Source organism: Falco naumanni, chromosome 5 (genome assembly GCF_017639655.2).
Source record: "Falco naumanni isolate bFalNau1 chromosome 5, bFalNau1.pat, whole genome shotgun sequence".
Taxonomy (NCBI): Eukaryota; Metazoa; Chordata; class Aves; order Falconiformes; family Falconidae; genus Falco; species Falco naumanni.
In genome coordinates, this window is record NC_054058.1 from 61,316,077 (window position 1) to 61,337,186 (window position 21,110).

The window sequence follows — 21,110 nt, forward strand, 5'->3', positions numbered from 1 at the left end:
TCTTCAATCCAATGAGGAAAAAGTACATGGTGCTGTGGCTCATTTTTTGGTATTGTTTTACCAAGATAGATGAAAGCATCAACTTTCCTGTAGTATCTTCCACAAAAATGTGGAGAATGGTTATACTAAGAAGACAGATACCTGTGTTAGAGGTTCTGCAGTGCAAATGAGAGTAATCTACATAAATAGCATTTTTCTCTGTAGCTCATTAGGAGAGTGTACTGTCAAGGAAAAAATGACTACTGACAAATATGAGATGAAACATGAGACAGGCAGAGTCATCTCTAAGAAGTCCAGGTTCTCAATAGGACTTCCAATAGCCTTTTCTAAGCTGAAGAAGTGTTAGCAGCGCTATGTCAGTTATGTTCTGCTCCATTGCATCCTCTTTAAATGTAAAGAAGTTATGAAGTTGCTTAGGTGGGGAGAGCCTTTTGATTCGTATTTAGGCATTATACATGAATAGGTTATGTCTATGAACCTCCCAGTTGGAAGTTTCTAACACTAACTTACAGTTTCCATCAGAGATCAAAGTAATTTGCTAACATAAATTATTTATATATAGGGCTGAAAGAAATTAATAATAACAATAAGGCATCTCCATGAGATAATCACCATACCAGAAGCACTCATCTGTACCTTGTAGCCCTGCAGGGGTTTGTAATTATCTCCTGCAAACCACACCTAGTGATTGCTTTTTGTTGCTTCATTGCAGTGCTGCCACTTGCAGTATTTTGCCTGACAAATATAAAAAAAACCAAAAAACAAAAAACAAACCAAACCAGATTAGAAACAGAAAACCTGTGGCAGTCATGCAAAGAGAAAATATTAAAAGTACAAGAAATATTGAAGAATTGCAGTTAGTACAGATTTTAATAACAGCAAAGAAAGTACTAAACATGATTCTGTAGTCATTTAAAGAGGTACCTGTGCTTTTTCTTCGGGTTATTCACTGGAATGAGCTCATCATCTGCTGCCATTTCCCATGGCTTGCTGGTGATCTATGGGAAACTGTCTATTTACATGATGCTGGCTTCTCTGTGCTTCCTGCAGCTAAAATTACATTAAAAGAAGCTAAAAATGCATTAAGTTCTCTCATAAAATTACTCTTCTGTGTAGACAATTGTGGTATTTGCACAGAAGCATAACATGATTACAGATGGAGAAAAAAGCTGGTGAGAGGTGATGGTCTCAGCGGCAATAACTGTAAAGTACCTCCTCCACCTCTGCTGAAGCACTCAGATTAGAAAACACAATCCTAACACCATTTTATGCTTACTAAACACAATCTATTCTCAGTGCAAGTACAAAAAAAACCTCCACCAAACAAAAACTTAAAAAAAAAATCCACTCAAAGGAACAATTAGAAGCATGGTATTGATTTAAAAGTACCTTCCAAAACAGGGATTTAGATACTCTGTCAATTAGGTACATTTCTGAGGAATAGAAAGGAATACAAGTTCCTGTTCTGCTACAACTAAAGCTCTGCCTGGTGAGTCTAGAGGCAAGAGCGCAGCCCTTGAATATCAGGTGATACGTGAGTACAAAGGTCTCTAAGATAGGGAAGTAAAACGAGCTTTCAAATGTATCCTTTTTCAGTCTTACTCACAGCCCCATGAATCAACCAGGCTAATTTAAAAGTCTGCTATGTAACAGAGCAGCGACCTCAGAGCGCACTGGGCAGCTGGGTGAGCTGTGATCATGATAACACGAATCAATAAGCAATTGATTTCTTCCATTCTGTACAAGCTGCAAGTGATAGATCAACTTCACCATTAGCCTATAGCCAATATGGAGTTCCAAAACTGAATGTCAGGGGAACAGGAGCATGTTTTGCTGTCACCATGCCATTGCAGGCTCTGTCAGAACTGAGCATGAGCTATGCAGATTGCACAGCTGAAATCCATATTTCCATGATCTGAATCTATGCTGGGATTTATAACAGTATATGCAGACAGAGAGGAATAGGAAGTCCTTCCACTGCAGTGCAGTCCATGCTGTGAAAGACATCTTAGGTTATTCTAGATGTGAGTTAAAATTTTAAATTTTCTGATATTAGGATCTGTTCTTTTGAGCAAGGTTGTAACATCATTACAGCCCTCCTCATCACATAGAGGTCGCTAAGATACTGCCCCCCCCCCCCCCCCCAGCTACCCCTTTTGCAGCCTGAAAAGTTCTAATATACTTAGCTGTTCCTTCTGCAGAAGCTGTGTCATCTCTTTGATCATGCCTGCTGGTTTCCTTGGAATCTTTCACAATTCTACCATATCCTTATATCCTTCTTCATGCGGGAAGGACACCATAAGTTTTCAAGATATTGACACATGTGCATTCTGACAGCATTTTTGTAAGTGATGCACACATTTAACATCATGAGCTATTTTGTTGTGTTCTCTCTGAGCATTTCCTAACTATACATAACTGTGTTTGTTCTTTATGTTTCCTGACCACGGCTGATCACTGAGCTGTTTTTCAGGGAACTATCTATTACAAACCCTGGGTTTTGTTCCCAACTTGTAATAATCAATCCAGAGTTTGTCACTTTTTGCATTATTGTTGTAGTTTCTAAGTTTTTTAAAAATAAAAGGAACAGTAACTACATGGTGCTGTTCTTAATATATACCACTCTAGTCCATTGCTGGAAACAACAAAGAATCCCACATCCCCAAGGAAGTCTTCTGAGACCAGCCCATGCACCTTTTGATAAGGGAGGAAGATGTAAACTCTGAAGTATAGCCGAACATTTGACATGCATCCGTGAGATGGATGTGCTACAGGTGCTCATCCAAACCTGGATAAAAAGTGATTGTGTGTAAGACCTATTGAGAGAAGAACTGCCACTGATGCTGAAAAATTGGCTTAGTGGACGAAGTTCTGTTTCTTTCAAATTGCTTGGAAACTCAAGGTCCCAGCTGGAAAGGAACATTTTGGTTCCTTTTACGTAGATGTAAAGTCCTTAGGACATGGGCTGTCTCTTCCCCTAGGAAATACCTACTACATCCATTGATACGTGAGTCAGTTGCTCTCAGTAGTGTTCCCCCAGCTTTTTAGGTAAGGTTCTGACTTTGCCTCTTTGAACCTGGTAAATTGCTATATTCTTTTTGCATTTGTGGTGTGGGGGGAAAGTGCATATTTCCTGCAAAAAAAAAAAAAAAAAAATCACCTCCTGTCTTAACAAAAAACTTGGTACACCCCCAAAACTTTTCAACAACCACCTTTCCATTGGAACCAAAGAGATATATCTCCATAGAAATGTGCTTTATACTCTACTGCCTGAATAAATTGTGGAAACAGACATATGCCATAAGAACTACTGCCTTTAAAAGAGAAACATTGCTGTCTGAAATGCTTTATTGGACTGTTCAGTGTAACCTGATTCTTCTTGTCTCAAAGGCAACCTTGTTACCCTCCTAGAGATAACATTGTGCCTGAAAGGAAGGAGGAAAGCAGCTTGGATCACCCTAGTGATCATTTCTAGCAGTATTCTCTCTTTTTCTCTCTCCCTCTCCTATCTGCAAGTTCAAATCTGTTTTTGAACTTGATCCTCCTTTTAAAACAAAGTTCCTGTAATTCTGAACTAATTCAGCCTTTCCCTCTTTGCCACAACTGTTAGGTATTAAGCAATTAACAGCAAAGGATTGCATTTGGCAGGATCCCAGGTGATAGGCTGCAAGGCTGAAGGCAAAACCAAATCCTTCCAGCCATTCCTGTTGTGAGGAGGGATGCACTGTGTGCTTTCCTGGTCTATCTCTGCCTTTTTTTTTTTCTTTTTCTTTTTTTATGCCTGTCAGGTAAGAGAAAAGTCTTTTTTTATACTGAATGTTTTCTGCTTTGTGTTTTTGATACTTTTTTCTTTTGTGACAAAGTGTGATGAGAAAGATAAGAAAGACCCACAGAAAACAGTTTCATGGAAAATAGTCTAGTAGTTGCACATGAGTGCGTGTTAAATGATTGCCACCGAAACACAACTTGGAAAAAAAACCCCAAAAACAAATAATCATTACTTAGTTTACAGAGACCCTGATTGCCAGGGGTGAAATGCTGAGCAATATTACTTACTTTGCAGGCAGCACATAATGTCATTTGGCTCCATACAGGATAGTTGCTGTGGAACCCAGTTGCTGCAATGGGCTTGAGGTTGTAAAGAATTTAAGCTGGGCAACTTGTGGCAGATATCTTATATTGACCATTTGAGTGTTTTGTTTAACAGTAGGAGTTTAGATATAATCCTGATAATTTTCTGTGGGACTTTCAAAACTGTTTTTTAAAGGTACAAAATATTATTGAAATATAACACCATGTCTTGTTTTCTTTCACAGCAAGAAAAACTGGGTGATATCTGCTTCTCCCTCCGTTATGTGCCTACTGCTGGCAAACTGACCGTTGTCATTCTGGAGGCAAAGAACCTGAAGAAGATGGATGTTGGTGGACTATCAGGTATGTGCATTAAAATCTGCCTGCAGATTTTACAGGCTTGTAAAGGCAGAAAATCAATGCATTTTGCTGTTGGAGGTGTCTGGGTTGAGAAGGTAAGGGCTCTTGTTCACTGAAAAAAGCAGTTGGTGTTTTCTGAAAGTTGGGGCCTGATGACTGAATATACATTCTAGTTTAAGAAAAGGAGATTCGTTGTATATTGCATTCCACTACAAGACGAGGTCTGAGGAGTTAAACAGTCAGATGACAGTGCCAGCTCTCTGTACTTTCCTTCTCTCGTGTTGCCTGGAGATAAATACGCACTATTCAAGCAAGAGAAAAAAATCTGAGTACAATTCATATTGTCTGTTTAATCTCACAAAATGTGAGCATTTCCCTGCAATGTTACTGATAACACATAATAGAGGAAATCACCGCAGGTCACCATGCTGACTGCTGGTTGAGGTGCTAGGGTAATTGTTTCTACATTTGAAGGGCTCAGGTGTGATTGCTTCCATGCACAGAGCTGGGAGTGCTCTGCATTTGCATGTACACCAGCAATCAAAATGATAGTCTTGCACTTGCGGTAGTCCGTGAGGTTGCTATCTCCAACATGCTCAGTACCTACAAATAGCCTTCATAGTCTTTCCTTATAGTAAGGCTACACACCGTGAGCGAGATGATGTATGCCATCTCTAAGAGAGGGTGCAGTCAGCACCTGTGACATCAAGGCTGTGCCTCTGTGCTCTAGGGCTGTGTCCCAGGGATCTGGTGGAGCTTCGTGTGAGCTTCTGTTCCCTGCTGTGTCTGGAATTTGGACACAAATTACTGTCTAATCGGCCAATTAGCTGAGACCAAATTTAATAACAGCGTGATTTATAAGGTGAGGTCTTTCCATGAGGATTTTATTTTATATACCTTCTGTTTGCAAGAGACAGTTTCTACCCACCATTGAGAATCGGGATATTTCCAGCGCAGCTCTAGAACTGAAAAATTTTACAGCTGTCACTAACACACAGATGATGTAGTTGCCAATTCTAAATTAGGAAGTGACAAGAAAAAAGTGTTCTGCTTTTTTTTAATTCTAATCTTAGCACAAGGTAAGAGTTATATCCGAAATACACGGAGAAATGGGAATCTGCTAAAAGTAAGCCTGAAGGTTTTATTTCCTGCTTTTGATCAACAATAATAGGAAGACCTTCACAAGGTGAGGGGAAACAAAAGTCTTTTACCAGTAACCATTTATCTTTTTTTTTTCCACTTGCTTCTAAAGTCTTGCTCTGTACAGCAAGACGTAAGAAACTAAAAGACATCAAAATATTGTTGTAGTCATTACCTCAGTCCAGCCTAGCTTTTTCTTTTCTAAAATGGACACTGGATTAGGACACACCACTAACAGTTTCCCTAACACTCCTACTGACCCAACTATAAATTAATATTCTCAAGCACACTTACTTCCTAATTGTTTTCTAATGAAAGAGTAGATTCTCATGAGGTAGTGTGGAGTTTTTTGACTGAAATGTAGGCTCAGAGAGCCAGAGCATCAATATTCTTTTCCAAGCTTTGTGAGAATTGTGATGGATAATGAGTACTCGGCTTATAAGAAAAGAAAGGAGCAGGGGAAGCTGTAACAAACTGAAGACCTTCTCCAAACTTCAGATGGAAAACGCAATGTGTTGTGTTGGAAATAACTACAAGGGAATGAATGGGCTTACTCCTCTCTATGCTGAAGCACATAGAGGATATTTAAATATATTTCTAGGGGATGACAGGTTTTGTTCTCCTTTTCCAGGGCCGTGCCAAACTAGAAACATCATGTTCTCTCAGAGACAAACAAACCCAATGGGATACCATGGTTGTAACAGGAATTCAAAAGTCACTGACAGTGATAAATGGCAGTTAGTACGGTATTCCTGAGGCAGTAATTATAGATGAAATAATGTTGGTTTAAAGTGGATCCAGTATCTTTCATTAGGGAATTTATCTTTTGAATAAATTATGCAGAAATAACTTTTGAAATCAAGCTGAGATTCTGTTGTCATTATTCACACTAAATAATACCTACTCACTCTCAAAGTACAGTACTGCTAAGTGGTAATGAAGGTGACAGGGTTTTATCTCGATTGACGAACACTTTCCCTGCTGGTTTTGTTATTTTCTCTAAATACGGAAATGGCTTTTTGGTTTGCAAAACTGAAAGTTTTGCATTGCAGTGGAGGTGTGAAAATGGTAACAATCAAATGTGATCTCAAACTGAATGTTACCTATACACGCAACAGCACTTACTGTCACTGAGGGAAAGCCATTAGCAAAAGGTGAAAATTATGTAATTGACACATGGGGAAAAAATCTTAGAAGTATGTCAGAAATAGGCAAAAAGCATCTGGGTTTTGAGTTTAGAATATTTCTTTCTGTTATTCTCTGCTGTTCTGGAGAAGATACTGGAAAAGCAGCAGGCGGACATTTGGAAAGGGCTCTGCTTTCTCTTGCGTTCAGCCTTTATGCCTCTCTGTGGAGTTTATCTGCCTTGCAGAAAGGAGGAGCAAGGCGCTGATGCCTGCAGGAGGTCTGACATAGCACTGCCAAGCATTCGCAGCACAGCAGTGGGCAACCTTGCAGTTCCCTCTAGCTGCTTTTCTCCACATTTTGAGTATTACTGCTGCTACTAAATATCTGCTATACCTTTGCACCTCAACGATGTGGAAAGCATTTATGTTATCTTTAGTCCCAATACAAAGAACCAGTCACTGTGGCTCAGTAGTCTTCTGAACTTCTGTTTAGAAATATATTAAAACCATAATTGTGGGCAATCGGACTAGCTTGATTTTTAACATGCACGTTTACGTTGTGCAAATAGCCTGGTTGCGAAAGTACCTATCAAAAGCAAGAGACTGATCAAAGGAGATTGAGAGATTGAGAGTACTACCTTTTGTAGCATTTCTAAAGGGCTTCTACTGGTGAAACCTTAATCTTGCTAGTCAGTCTATATATCTTATTTAATGGTTACTACAGTTGCAAAAAAACCAGCCTTTATCTCCAGCATTTTGAACTTTTCCATAAATTTTATTAGCAGTCAAAAGCCAAGCACAAATTACTTGGAAACAGACAATAAAAGACAACAGACTAATCATCAAATTCATTAGGCTCCTTGTAACAAAACCAGATCACCCATCCGAGCAATAAACTCCCAGGTCTTAAATTTAATTGTAACACCAGGCTGTGACTAAAGCAAACCTTGGCTCAAACACTGGAAGTGTTCAGCCTGAGCTCATCAAGTCACCACAACAAGTGGAAATTATTGCTTCTCGTGAGCAAGGGCCTCTGGCAAACAATTACGCATGTTTTAAAATGGCATTTTAATTATTTAAATTATATTCAAATGTATTTTTAATGAATCTGACATCTGGCAGGTGATATGTAGGAATGTAAGCTCTAAAGAGATCATTTTTATTTGTCTGAATTTGGTAAATTCAGGTTACATGCTTTATAGGTAACCTTCACCCAAAGTGTCTACTAGACGTAGGAGCTTAGGTCTTACAACAAAATCAAGGGAACTTAAACTCCCAAGACACTGTGTTGTTTGGGGGGTTTATTTCATTTAGGTGATTTGCAAAATTGGAAGATTTCAAAACCCATTTGTAGTTTATCTCTCCAAACAGGCCACAGAGACATAGTCTGACTAATTTTTTGATAAAGGCAAAATGCACCCTAGCAACGCCATTCGGTTCACAAGGGTTGTCTGTGAATTATGATATATTATTCAGGTTTACAATCCCTTCTGTTCCAGAAAGTGGGTAGGAATTATCTGCAGCTCCCCTATGAGATATTCATTTAAATCAAAGTGGTAGTGATTTCACAGATTTAAATGAGTATGAAACTTTTATCTAAATTCATTTTAATCTTGTTTTGTATATGTAGGTTTTACTTATTTTCTAAAGAAAAAATGGTTGCTTAACCCTCAGTACATCTGACTAGCAGCTAAATTTGGTCTATGCAATAAATGTGGTGTTTCTTTTTATTCCATAGGAAGATTCCCAATATTAATACACGTTTATGTAGGCAGTTTTATGGATTTCCATGTATTTAGTCATACCCTCCATTTGTATTCATTTTTGTTCCTAACATGAAATAAAGCTTTCATTTCAACTTCCAGCAGCTTTCCCTGCTTTGACCAAGCCAATCATTAAAATAAATTACCTGAATACATTGAAAAGCATTTTCCCTCTGAACCTTCAGAAAGAGGCTTAGGCTGGCAGCTGGACAGACTGTTGTTATGGGTGTGTAGCTACCCAGACCTTTTGGCTTAAATGCCTGGGTTGTTTTTTTTAAGAACTTCAGTGGCTGTATTTATTACTGGTGAAATATTGTTTTGTATCAAAAAGTCATCTCTTAGTAGCTGATAATAAGTGTAAACCTTAACATAGCTTATCATCTTTCTAGGATTAATTTCAGTACGTTTTATTCATACTAAAAATCTTTGAAAGCTATTGTGGTTTTCTTCTCTATGTATTATTTTAGCATGATTAGCTTTTAGTGAATCTAATTACCAGGAATGTATCCTAGTAGCAAGCAATGTGCCCTCCCCTTATCTCCTCAGCATTTCTGCTTCTCACCACTCCCCCCAGTCAGACCCAGAGATTCAGTGGGGAGCAGATGCCCCAGCTGGCATGGGCTCAGGTATTTCCTTAGGAACTGTTGCCAAGTAGAAAATATTATAGCAGACCCTAAACTACACCTATTTATGCCAAAGTAATGCTTAGGAAAGAACTGCAAGGAGAAGAGGATTGTCACTGCATCCATGTACTCTTCCTTCTGCAGAAAGCTGTAGATACAGCTGTGAAGAGAAAGCGGCCCATAATCCAGTCCATTATGTGTGAAAGCTAATCTCAATATTTATGAGTTATAAATAGAAAATATACAGCACCTTTCTGTGTCTTCTGAGCAAATACTATAAACCAGAACCATCTCTGGGGACCAAATGATATTATAGCAGAAATAAAGGTAGTTTTCTACAATTAGACATTTATTTTAAATATTGCATTCAAATTCAAATTGGCTGGATGTCTCAGAAAAGAATTGAAAAATTAAAAATTGTTTTGAGACCAGCTCTCTGAAGACAGAGTGAATGCTCATGAATTATGCAGGCAGAGCATTCACTTTAATAACTTCATTAAAGCATGAGAAACCTGAAAAGCTACCTAACACAAATGCAATATTACGGGAAGAGAAATATACCATTAGTGCCATGGCCTTGCTATAAGCTGTATTGTAAGCATAACTCAGTCAATATTGAGGGACAAGAAAACAATCTTATTAGAAGACAGAAGTAAAAATAAACAAAAAGCAACACCACCACAACAGCTGCATTTACATCTAGCCTAATCCTAAAGAATCCAACAGAGATCAGTACCAACAAATATTTTAAGATCTCTACTTACTGCAAGGATTTCTGCAACATCTAGTATCTCAGTATCTGAACTGTAAAACGCTGGCAGAAGTTCCAACAGTAGATGGCTGCAGCAGTACATCTCTAACGCTCACAAAGCGGTCTCACAGCATCACAGTATTCACTTTGGGCTCCTACAGTGGAGATGGAATGGGTCACCAGATCTCCATCATGTCAAAATCTCTCTCTCTCCGGCCTGGAAGAACACTCCTGTTGGTGATGTCTTCCCTAAGACTGAGCAGTAAGGAGTGGGGTCGTCTGAAACAGTCCTCTTTCAATGGGTAAATAAGGCCTTAGGGAGTTGTGTCTCCAAATCCCAACTCAAGCCTTCGACATCAGATCACCTTCCTCCTCAAGTTAAAAGCTGAAGAAGGCAACTCCAAAATCAAAATATATTCAAAGTGACAATGTATTCATCATACAAGCCATGCTAAAGGAGACATTGATTCTCATACTCCAAGCCATTTTGGAGTTTTTAGAAGAAGCTGTCAGGCAATTGTCCATTTTGGAGTGAGTACACAATTTCCACTGAATCATATGCTACAGGCTGTTGCACACAATAATATATTGTATTAGGTAAACCATCAAGTCCTCCAAAAAAGCAGAGTCAAATTGTTCTTCTCTTTTTTTTCCTCCTATGCTTAAAGGGAGGAAAAAGGAGATTGTGCCTGCTGATTACCAGTGGAGTTGTACAAAACCTGTAGGCATTGTGCTGAGAAACCTTAGGACAAACACTGTGCTGAAAAAGTGCCTGGGCTCAGGAGGTGTTTGAACAGCCTCATGATTTGAGAAAGGAAAGAAAGCTTATTGTATGCGTACATCTCCTTGGTAGTACATGCTGACCAAAGGTGCAGGAGGTCAGCACCCAGCTGTGTGGGCTCTGCCAGTCAATAGTCATCATTTTGTGCCATTGCTATCGATTTCCCCACACCCTTCACCAAAACAGAAAGCAGAAAGACATCTTATTCTTTTATCTGAATAGCTACATCTATATAATGCATTTTGTGTGTGTTTGTATGCATGCTTCTTCCTGATTAAATTATAGTATGTTTTTATTTGCTTATGCAGTCCCAAAGCAAGTGTGAAAATGTGTGTGTTAATTACTTTTATGGAAATGAGATGGTTAATACTTTAGGTTTTCAAGCTCTACAAGAATTTCATAGCAATGTGCGTGGCTGTAAAATGGATGTAGAAGTACCGTAGATAGATGCTGGAGTCCTTAGGGAAATTAGTCAGGTCTCTTACAATTAAGTTTAATTTATTTTTGCTCTCTGAAAACTGCAGCCTATGTCTTTTATTTTAATGGGTTTCGAGGAAAAAAAATTAAATATGAACTCAAAAAGAAAATGTCTTTTTTCATCTCCAGAACTCCAGTTTAGATCGGCGCTTAAATGTTCACAGAAAGTAAGGAAAGTATAATTGAGGATATTTCCTTTCCAGGACTGTGTAAAAGTCATACAGGTTTTTAAGACGGCATGATGAGCATTTTATTAGCACTGTTAACATGATTGAAGTTTGATGAGGTTTGTAGGATTTTCTGAAGAAATAAAAACAAGTTTAAATTCAAGTTTTGACATTACTTTAAATCCCGCATGCATTTTTTGGTGTGCTTAACCCCATGTGGGCAAGAAAGGTTATTAGTTTCTGCTAGATCTTGATGTGGTTACTTCTTACAGATCTCATGACTGTTTCCAACGTGTAACTCCTTTGTGTACATATCTCAATGGAAAGAAACATTTCACCAGTTAGACCCTTGATCCTGATCCTAAATTATCCCTGAAGAGAGCAGGGGATGTATGCTGAGAAGGGAACTGCACATCTCCTCTATTACACTGTGCTGAAAACACATCTATGATGACAGAGAAGACATATACTTCAGTGTAAGGAGACAGATAGGAGGGCAAGTGTTCCTAGTTCTCTGTCGGTATCGTTACTTCACATACATGCTTTATGGGTGGTAGTTGTTCAGATTTGTTCACGCATTTGGCAAGTGAAGCTCTCCACTGGCAGCTGTGAGATGGTGATCATTTTTTAAAAAATGAAAAATAAGTTTTCCCCTTGACAATTCAAAAATCTATTTTCCGAAACTTTTCTAAGTGAAGATGAAAGTCAAGTCCTGCCCTCTCTTCTATTGATGCAGGTCCCAGTAAGGGTCCCATTGCCTTTCTCAAGGTAACAGAAGAGAAATATAATCTTGTTGCTGATTAAGATTGAGGTGCCAACACTCAGTTATTCTTACTGTGCCTTTTGTGTGTCTCATGAAAGGGATACGAATCTCAGTGGGATTCTCTTTCCAAATATTTTATCCCTTGCTTTCCCTCTGTGATGCTATGGATGAGGTAGAAAAGCCAGCATTTGGGCTGTGTTTCTTCCCACCAGCAGAGGCCACGCTGCCTTGGAGCCACCTTGTTCTAGTTGAGTCAGTGACTGGGGTTTGATTAACCACGAATTACCTGTCGACAAGGTGGAAAAGTGAAGCCCAGAAATGCCACTTTTCCCTTGTAAAGAAGTTCTTGTGTGGTGGTGGTGAGAATTTATCTGTGTTTAATTCCTAGCTATGGTTTCTTTTGCTTTTGTTTATTAGCTGTGAAAGTCACCACAGTCAACACCCCTTCATGAGGGTCTCCTGTATCATCATTAAGGTCTCCTTACATCATCTTTGCAATAAACTAGAATAACTGAGCTCTTCAGGCATAGTTTTGTAAGGTGTATGTTGTCACTTCTGTGAAAATTTCAGGTATATTGAAGAGGATGAGAAGGCTGGATATGAGTGAAGTATCTGCACAAGCAACACTTTTATTTAGATATTTAGTTTATTTAGGACAGCTAAGGGGCTAAGCAGTTGTTTTACAAAGCTAAAGATAAGAGAGGAATCTGATGGGTTTTTTCTCCCTTAACAGTATGATTGGTTTAAAGCTAAAGGCTGTGGTGCTTTTTCCTCCATTATGCCAGTCTTGTTGGTCAGATGGTGCCAGATGTGTTTCTCTCAACTGATGCATCTATCACCAACATAATGCAATAATAGAATGGGTAATATGGAGGGAACATCTCCTGACATTTTATGCTCGTTAGTGCAGTGAATCTAGTCCATGGAAGGAGATTAAGGTTTTTTTCCTCTTGTGCTTATTAACCTATCCTTTTTCTGTCTTGTTGATGAATATGCTATTGCTCGTTCTCCACATGAATTCCTTTCTTTTCTGCTGAGCTGTCTTCAAGTTTACAGATAGCAACATTTTTTACTCTCTTTAAATCAAAGTAATTTATGTTTAGGGGTTTCTTGCTGCATCCCATCACATTAGATACTAATCTAATAATTATTGAATAGTAAAATATAGAACTCTTCTTAAGAAAAGACACAAATAAAGCGCAGATCACATAGCATTTTTCCAGTGTGCATGCCAACAGACATAAACTTTATTTGACTGCAAAATTCAGATGTTACATAACACAACGGCCCGATGTGCCATGGGTAGCATTTAGAGGTTTGCTTGCAAAACATGCCTAAAAGGAAATCTGTCAGAAAGACCCCCACCCACTGTACAGCTTCACCCTTCTCTATGCTTTTTTGTGAAGGCAGAGAGGAGGGTTTGTAAACTCTGTATTGTGAGCTGTGTCACAACATAATCTCTCTCAGATTTGAGTTTTTTTAAAACCAAATAAAGGTACAGATACACATTATAAAACTGTGCATAATCTAGTAGTAGGCAGAACCAAATTTTAATTCCTGTACTGTACGTAGGGACACACGAGGATTTCAGGACCCAAATGTAATCTCTGCAGCTCAGCAGCATCTCTGTAGGAATTGCTTCAGGTCAGAGAAGTAAGAGGTTCTGTTTAATCTCGGCTATCAAGCCCAGTTCGTGGGACCTCTTTTTCCTCAGATTCCCAGTGGTATCACAGAACGCTTTACATATACAGGTCTGCAGGTTAAATCCACCTTTCCCGTGAAGAGGATATGATAATGTCCTGACTGAGCCCTAGTGAGAAAGTGTCTTAAATTCTGTTTCACTCTCTCCAGAGATCTTTGCGGTACAGCTGGCTCCAGGGCCAGTCGTATTACGACACTGTTGTGAGGGAATGTGTTCCTGCAGTAAGTTCCCAGCAGCTGAGTTGAAATACTCAGCTAGATCAGTTGCTTCCCATCAGCAAACCATCACATGCTTGTCAACATTTGAGGGATGCTAAAAGTAGTGATTATGAGAGCGTGCAACATAACGGGTTTTCTAAGTTCAGGAGCCCTGGCTGTGTGGGATGTGAGGAAATGCTTATGTAAGGATGTGACAGCATCAGCAAGTCCTGTGCTACAAATTGTTTCAGCTGGTTGGGAGCTAAGTTAATTCAGGCTGCTCCCTCATGGATAAAAAACAGGGGGGGGGGGAATATTTAATTAAAAAGAAGTGCATGTTACTTTACAAGTAAGGTATTTGGGATCTGAATCTGGAAAGCTGAGGGAGCAAAGGTGTTTCTGGGAGAGGTTTCTGCTGTTATTCAAAGTCACTATTGGACCACACTCCTGCCTGGATGGGGGAAGTCGGGTACTGGCTCAGCCATTCCTGGAGACTATCTGTAGTACCCCATTGCTGAGGAATATCTACTTCAGGATGTTACTGCCTGGCTTCTGGTTGGGGAAACCAGCACTTGACAAGAACAATCTTTCCATGGGCTGGTCTGCTCAGTCTTTGTGTCTGAGACTCCCTGTGGGGGAGCAAGCAATTTCCTAAATTGATTGAGTTCTTTGACCTGAATTAATCAAGAAATAGACTCAAGTATGAGATAGATGTTGCTTTTGTCTAATCTGGGCATAGATTACATCTTTTTGATCAGGGTTTGAATACTTCTTACAACAAAATGGAGTAGCATAAGTAGAACCCACACTAAAGCATAGACAGTCATTTGTTTATAAATGAAATTATTCAGACAAACACATCTTCCACATGCACGAGTGCACACTTTCCTTTGTGTAATCAGTATGTCAGCAATATTATGAAATACCAGTTGCTGTAGTGTCTAGGTATTATGGTCCTCGGCTTCAGGTCCAATGAGGTAGCAAGGGATATGGACTTGATAGCTTTTCAGCCTTGAGGTAGGTTTTTCACTGATGAAATGTTCCATTGTATTAAGAGTTAGCAAAAGCCCAAGGCCAACAGTAGTCCACTAGTAATTTAAAATATAGTTCTGTGAGAAGTGGAATTATAAGGCATGATTTCCTTTGAATTTCGGAGTATGACTGGGTATTCTGATCTCTAATAAAACACGTGCTTCAATTGAAACTTTTTTTCCACAGTTTGAACATCCATAATATCCCTTTCACACATGTATTTTCTGGTGTGTAATAAGAGGTACAACCACGTTGCAGCTTTCACGTCATGTAGGGATACTTAGTGGGCTCTCTCTATTCCATCTGGCTGCCTACTTTCACAAAGCTTGTAGGAATTTAATATCCTTGGGAGGCCTGTTATCCTGTCAAGTTTGATTGATGCTGGCCAATATACTAAAAAGGTATGGAAAGGGGGCAGTCAGTCACCAAGCTGGTACCTGCACACAAAGAAAGCAGAATGATTACCTGCACTGTGTTTCCTTGGGAACCCAAACAAAAAAAATGTACTTCATTTTATTGAAAATCTAGGGAAAAACATTCTTTGATGATTCATATTTAAATTTATTCTCATTTTCTTGCTGTGTGGTGGGTTTTTTCTTTCTTTCTGATCTCTACATAAAGCAAATGAATACTTTCTTTTTTTTTTTAATCAAGATAGCTGCTCCAAATCATTCCATTACTGCTCTCTAGTTTTAATTGCTTTCCATGCATAGGAGACCTTGAATGTGAGTAAGTTAGACCGTACCCTGATTTTAGAAAACAAATTTTGACTCTGTTGGCATAGGACTTCAGCAAAAAGCCGAATGGTTCCCAAGCATTCCATTGCTGTGTATTTGCATACAGGTTTGCTTTCTGCAGAGCATTTGCAGGATACACACTTTGGCTTTTCTTGTTTACATGCTATTTGCTGTATTTTTCTCCTTGTTTACAATTCCCTGTATTTGAATCCTGATAGGTTAAATGGAGGGGAAGACTAGCATCAGCCAGAGTGCTGCTGCCTGACCTATCCAGCACACACATCTTGCTTTTAGAAAAGGCCGGTCATTGTTCACCAACACTTTTGAAGTACATTCAAAGCTTCTTTGGCATCTGTCCAGCCCTGCGTAGTATCAAGCAGGGGACATAGTGTCTAAGAGAACAGATTGTTAGTTCAATTATATTCCTGAAATTGAGTTAAATTTCCATGAAATCTGCTTCAAATGTGAAGAACCCTGGGGGAATGTTTTTTTGTTTGTTTGTTTGACTTATATTATAGCAATCAGGCATACTAAATGAGATGCATTGTATAAGTGCATGTTCTGTGTGCTGTTTGTGGCTATGTCATGTGTTTGATAGCAGGGTGAAGTAAATTGATAGTGTGCCATCTATAGACAAAATAAAGTTATTGTACTCAGTTTGATGAGAAAGGTGGATTAGCTTGGACATCTTGTCTAAAATTTTGTTAATAATGTTGGATTGTCACCAAAGAGAAGAAGGAAGAGCTCTAAGCTGCTTCTGAATATGATTCATGACAATTCCTCATTAATGGTGATCAAATTTTATGTCACTGGTCTGAGTTTCTAAAGTATGACACAGTAGTTTAACAGTCCTTCAGTATCTTAGGGTCAGGCTTGGTTACAAGCACTGTCTTGGGACCATTGCTAATCTTACTGGACTGAGAAGTGTATTGTGCAAGTCAGGATCGTGACTGGTATATTGAAAAGAATGGTAGCCTTCCAGTAATACATAACATGTCAGTCCATTTTCTGGTAGACAGATGGTGCAATTTTTCTGGCAGGAATACAAGCATCCATATGGTACAATAGTATTCTGTATTAATTTGTGTTGTTTCATTGAAAGGTAACATTGTGGTCAAATGCAAAACATTTATGCTCACTTTTATATTTTTACCTTTGTTTTTCTGCGTTAATTTTTATTTATTCTCAGAAGCATAAAAGCCATCGTCTCCATCTGCCAGTTTTATCTTTCCATGTACACTGAATGTTTATCTTCCTCCTTGTCTCTCGAATTGCATACATATCTTAAGAAGTGAAAGCTGGCTGTACACACAGTTAGATTCTGTCATTCCGCAACATAAAAATAAGATATATATTCAGCTTTTCCTGCTGATTTCCATCAGGTGAAGTTTTTATTTTGTCATGTAAGGGTGATAGAACCCTGATTTTGGATTTTTTAATTCTGTTTTGTTTGAACATCTATGTGGCCACAGGATTAGTAAGGGCTTTGGCTATTGCTGGAGTATACTTTGTTGACTGGATGTTTGTTCTGCTTGTGCGTAAATGAATGCCACCTTTTTGCCTCTGGGAAACAATGGGAAACATCGCCTATCATTGTCTGTGTTTTTTATTTCTTGTCAACAATTTCTATGTGAATTTTATATGGGGATAATAAAATAGTCTGAATAGCACATATTCCTAAATGATCTGCAAGCCATATTAAAGAAAAAGCACAGTGATTAGAGTCTCACAAACTAATCAGAATGAAAGAAATAAGGCATATAATAAACAGTAAATCACTTAATGACTTAATCAGGTTAGCATGATAAGGACAGTTGGAAAGATGGGGGGGCGGAGGGGGGAAATAAGTAATTTCAGTGAAAAGTATTTGAAAGAAATTGTATGCAAGCTGCCAGGAAGTTAAAATTTGGGTTTTGTAAAAGATACAGAGAGTTGCCACCTATGCATCACCGAAGAGCAGGCAAGCTATCAAAGTCACATCACAGTTTAGACAATGGTCATAAAACACAAACCACCGCAGAACAGCACAAGATTTTCAATAGGCATGCTAAATCCACATAAAGCTTGTCTTTTGCTCCCTGAAATCCTGCTAAGCTGAAGCATTAAAATTGGTTCAAATGAATATTTTCAAACTTCACATCAACAGATTTGGCAGCATATGCTGACATCAGACTTCCAGTTCTACTCTGTTATGGGCACGAAGCTCAATAGATATCATGCTAATAAATTAAAGGCAATGAAGGGCAAGACAAACCTTACTAAAATAATCAGGAACTTCTGCTAATATTTTTATTTCTAATAAGGACAATTCATGAGTTTTAACTCTAGTGGGTGACAGAAGTTTTGGATTTCTTTCTTTTCCAATCATGAACAGACCATTGGTACATCTTTATTTGTCCTCTTGCATGTGCATAAAAGTGACATTCAGTTATTCTTATGAAGCAGATGATTTTAGTAGTCAAAATTAATAACTTCATACAAACAACTTTGCACTTAACTGTGGAAGAAAATTACTCATTAGAATACTGAATTTTACAGTTATTTTTAAAAACAGGAGTGTGGAAATTTGGCCACATTTTTTAAGTCATTTATGTGTCCTGCGATAAGAATTAGAAGTCAGATGGGTTTTTCGGTAGTCCTCTGAAAGGTGCTTAGGTATGTACTTTTGAAAATCCCATCCATACTTAGGCTTTTAAATACATTGTAAATTGTACTTTTATCAAAGTTTCCTGATTCAGTCAGTTGCAGAGACCAGATTTTCACTGAATCAACTGGTCAGGGCCAACCCTTGGTAAACTTAAAAGCAGAAGGTTGGTGTCTCAATTATATCAAAACTCTTACACAGCTCTGACAGCACAGAGAAGCTGATAAGGTATTTTTCAATGAATTAGAGGACTTAAATTCAAAACATACTTTCTAATACTTGAGGCTTCAAAGATATTTCAGGGCTTAAGCTAATGCTTAGCTGAGTCTCTTAGATGTGCAGTCAATAGGGAAATGACAGAGTGCATGTGAGTTTAGCCATCTGTCAGGTGACTTGGATAGTCAAATTTGAGGAGTGCTCATAAGAAAAATGTGCACATTGTGCATTCCCTTGAGCTCTTTTGTCCAAAAGCTGATTCCTGGATGTCAATGAGCCATATAGTGCTAGGTGATAAAAATGTTTAAAGGAGAGCTTAGACTAGTAAGTACTCTTGACTTTCTAAGGCATCAAAATAAGACCAAAAGAGAAAAAGTTCAACTGTATTTGTCTGAAAATCACCTCTAGCATTTTTTGTGGAGTCTTTAAACATTAGTATTCCAAGTGGCAATGCAAATGCAGCTGTATGAAGCAGTGGAGATATGGGTGGCATGGGAACATGACTTAGTAGTAGCTTCTGCTCTGAACCTTCAGAAAAATCTTACTTTCTGGATCCCACTGCAGTGTATACTTTGTGGGTGGGATTTAACTCATAACTTCCTAATGTAAAATGCTTGTATGATCCCAGCAAAGTAAAATCACATTGAGACCTTCATCTGTCCTCATCCACCTAAAGTATCTCTAACCATGGTTTGCAAAGTTAAGACGTTTCCTGGCAGACATCCTTCTTGTCCCAGGAGCCGTTCCTTCTCATTTACTTGTCTTCAGATTTGAGAAAATGCTTTCATTTCCTAACCAGCAGCCAAGACTGCATCCTAGTGGATAGGAAGTGCTCAGAGGAGGTGGAGAATTGAATTCCTCATGTTGACTAGGAACAGGACCAGGGTTCCTGCTTCTCTGATGCATGTTCTGCTGATGAAAACCTAGTCTTCAGAACCACCTTCTCTGTTTCCAGGAACAGCTATGTTTTTTTACCAAGCATGCAAAGGCTGTGCTTCATACAGAGCTCGTTCACACCCTCTCATTTTGTCTCTGGGCTAAGCCTGAGCTGAGCCATCAAGAGTCCATCCCAGAGGGATCTGAAGCATGCAGTTTTCCATATCTCTAAATGTTTAGGAGACTGAGGGCATCTCCATATATTGGGTGACCAAATGAACATGTTCTATGGGAGGTGCAGTGGTGTAATGTTGGACATACAGAAAAAAAAAATTTTCCAGAAAACACTGTGACAGCTATGTCCTCTCTCACATGCATGTGTACGGTCTTTTTACATTTACTTTTCTCGGTACCCAAGGTGTGGCAATATTTTTCTGTATGCACCTAAATGCTACTTTGGGACTTAAGGTTAACTCTTCCCAGATTTGCTATAACTTGTTGTTTGATCACATGTAAAGGTATTTGGCTAAGTTTGACCTTGGGTAGCATTTCTTTGTGCCTTTGTTTGCATTTATATCATATCCATGTGGGGACAGGACTGCCTCTTACCCTATAGAGCCAATGTCCAACTGAAAGGGGCCTCTTGAGTGCTACTGTGGCAGTAATAATAATAGTAAGTCTTGAATTTCCTGATTTTCCCTCCTTCTTCCATCTGTGCTTAGATCCCTTTCCTCCCTGAGACTGTTGTATATTATTTGTATCATGACTGTACTTAAGATCTGCAGTCAGTGTAATCATGCTCATGTGCTTAAAAACATTACCCCAAAAGCCACATAGCAGAATTTTAAATATTCTTCTTCCTTGCCATCACCTGAGAATGAATCAGGCATATAGCGGATGAACAGTAAATAAGTGCTCCTTACGAAATGCATAGAGTTGGGTATTTTCTGAGGGGGGTTAACTTGTTTACAGTCACTGCTTGTGGTACGCAACCTGAGAACCATTAGCCCAACACAGTTTAAAAACTCGCAGCTGAAAATAGTATTCACAGAAATCGAGGTACATAATTCTCCAGTTCAAATTTGTAACGGGTATTTTTTTCAACTTATCTACGTACTTGGTCTCACTGACTGAATGGAGGGGCATCTGTAGATTTCGAAGCAAATTTTGGTACATCTGTAGCTGAAACTGTCTCAAGTTCCCATTGAATCAGATAATTTTTATCAGATATCCTTGAAGATGATAAGAGGATCAATGCTGTCAGCAAGTGTAAAGCAGCACAAAAATACAGTTCAATGAAAAGCAGCTTCATTGTAATGCAAAAAACATCTCGGCGCCCCAGCCATTCTGGGAGTGTGTGTGCAAGAGTTTGAGTGATTTGAATACAGGATTCCTGATACAATAATTTCTGCCATGCATGAGACCCAAAATGATTACTTGTCCCTGCAGGGTAAATGGACCTGCTCATCAGGCAGGTCTTTGAAGAGATAATGTATATACCTGTTTGGAAGATTTAATGGTTGTGGTTGAAATACCAGGTCTGAAGCTCACGGGGTTAGGGGGGATGGTAAAGCTTTAAAATCACTTGGAAGCAGCTGATTTTAAGTTGCCATGGCAAAGGATTTTCAGACAATGAGAAGCTTTTACATTAATATCTTTGTAAGCCTTGTTGTGATAGAATTG

At 38.7% G+C, this 21,110-nt stretch overlaps 1 protein-coding gene across 4 annotated transcripts in view; it reads left to right on the forward strand.

Annotated features, from left to right (window-relative positions):
• The window catches only part of SYT1 (synaptotagmin 1), a 358,533-nt gene that overhangs the window by 299,297 nt on the left and 38,126 nt on the right, over window positions 1–21,110 (forward strand). For all 4 annotated transcript variants that reach the window (XM_040596428.1, XM_040596427.1, XM_040596424.1 and 1 more), the window contains one exon: window positions 4,317–4,434. In XM_040596428.1, coding sequence (XP_040452362.1) covers window positions 4,317–4,434 — 118 coding nt within the window. The remainder of the gene's footprint in view (window positions 1–4,316; window positions 4,435–21,110) is intronic.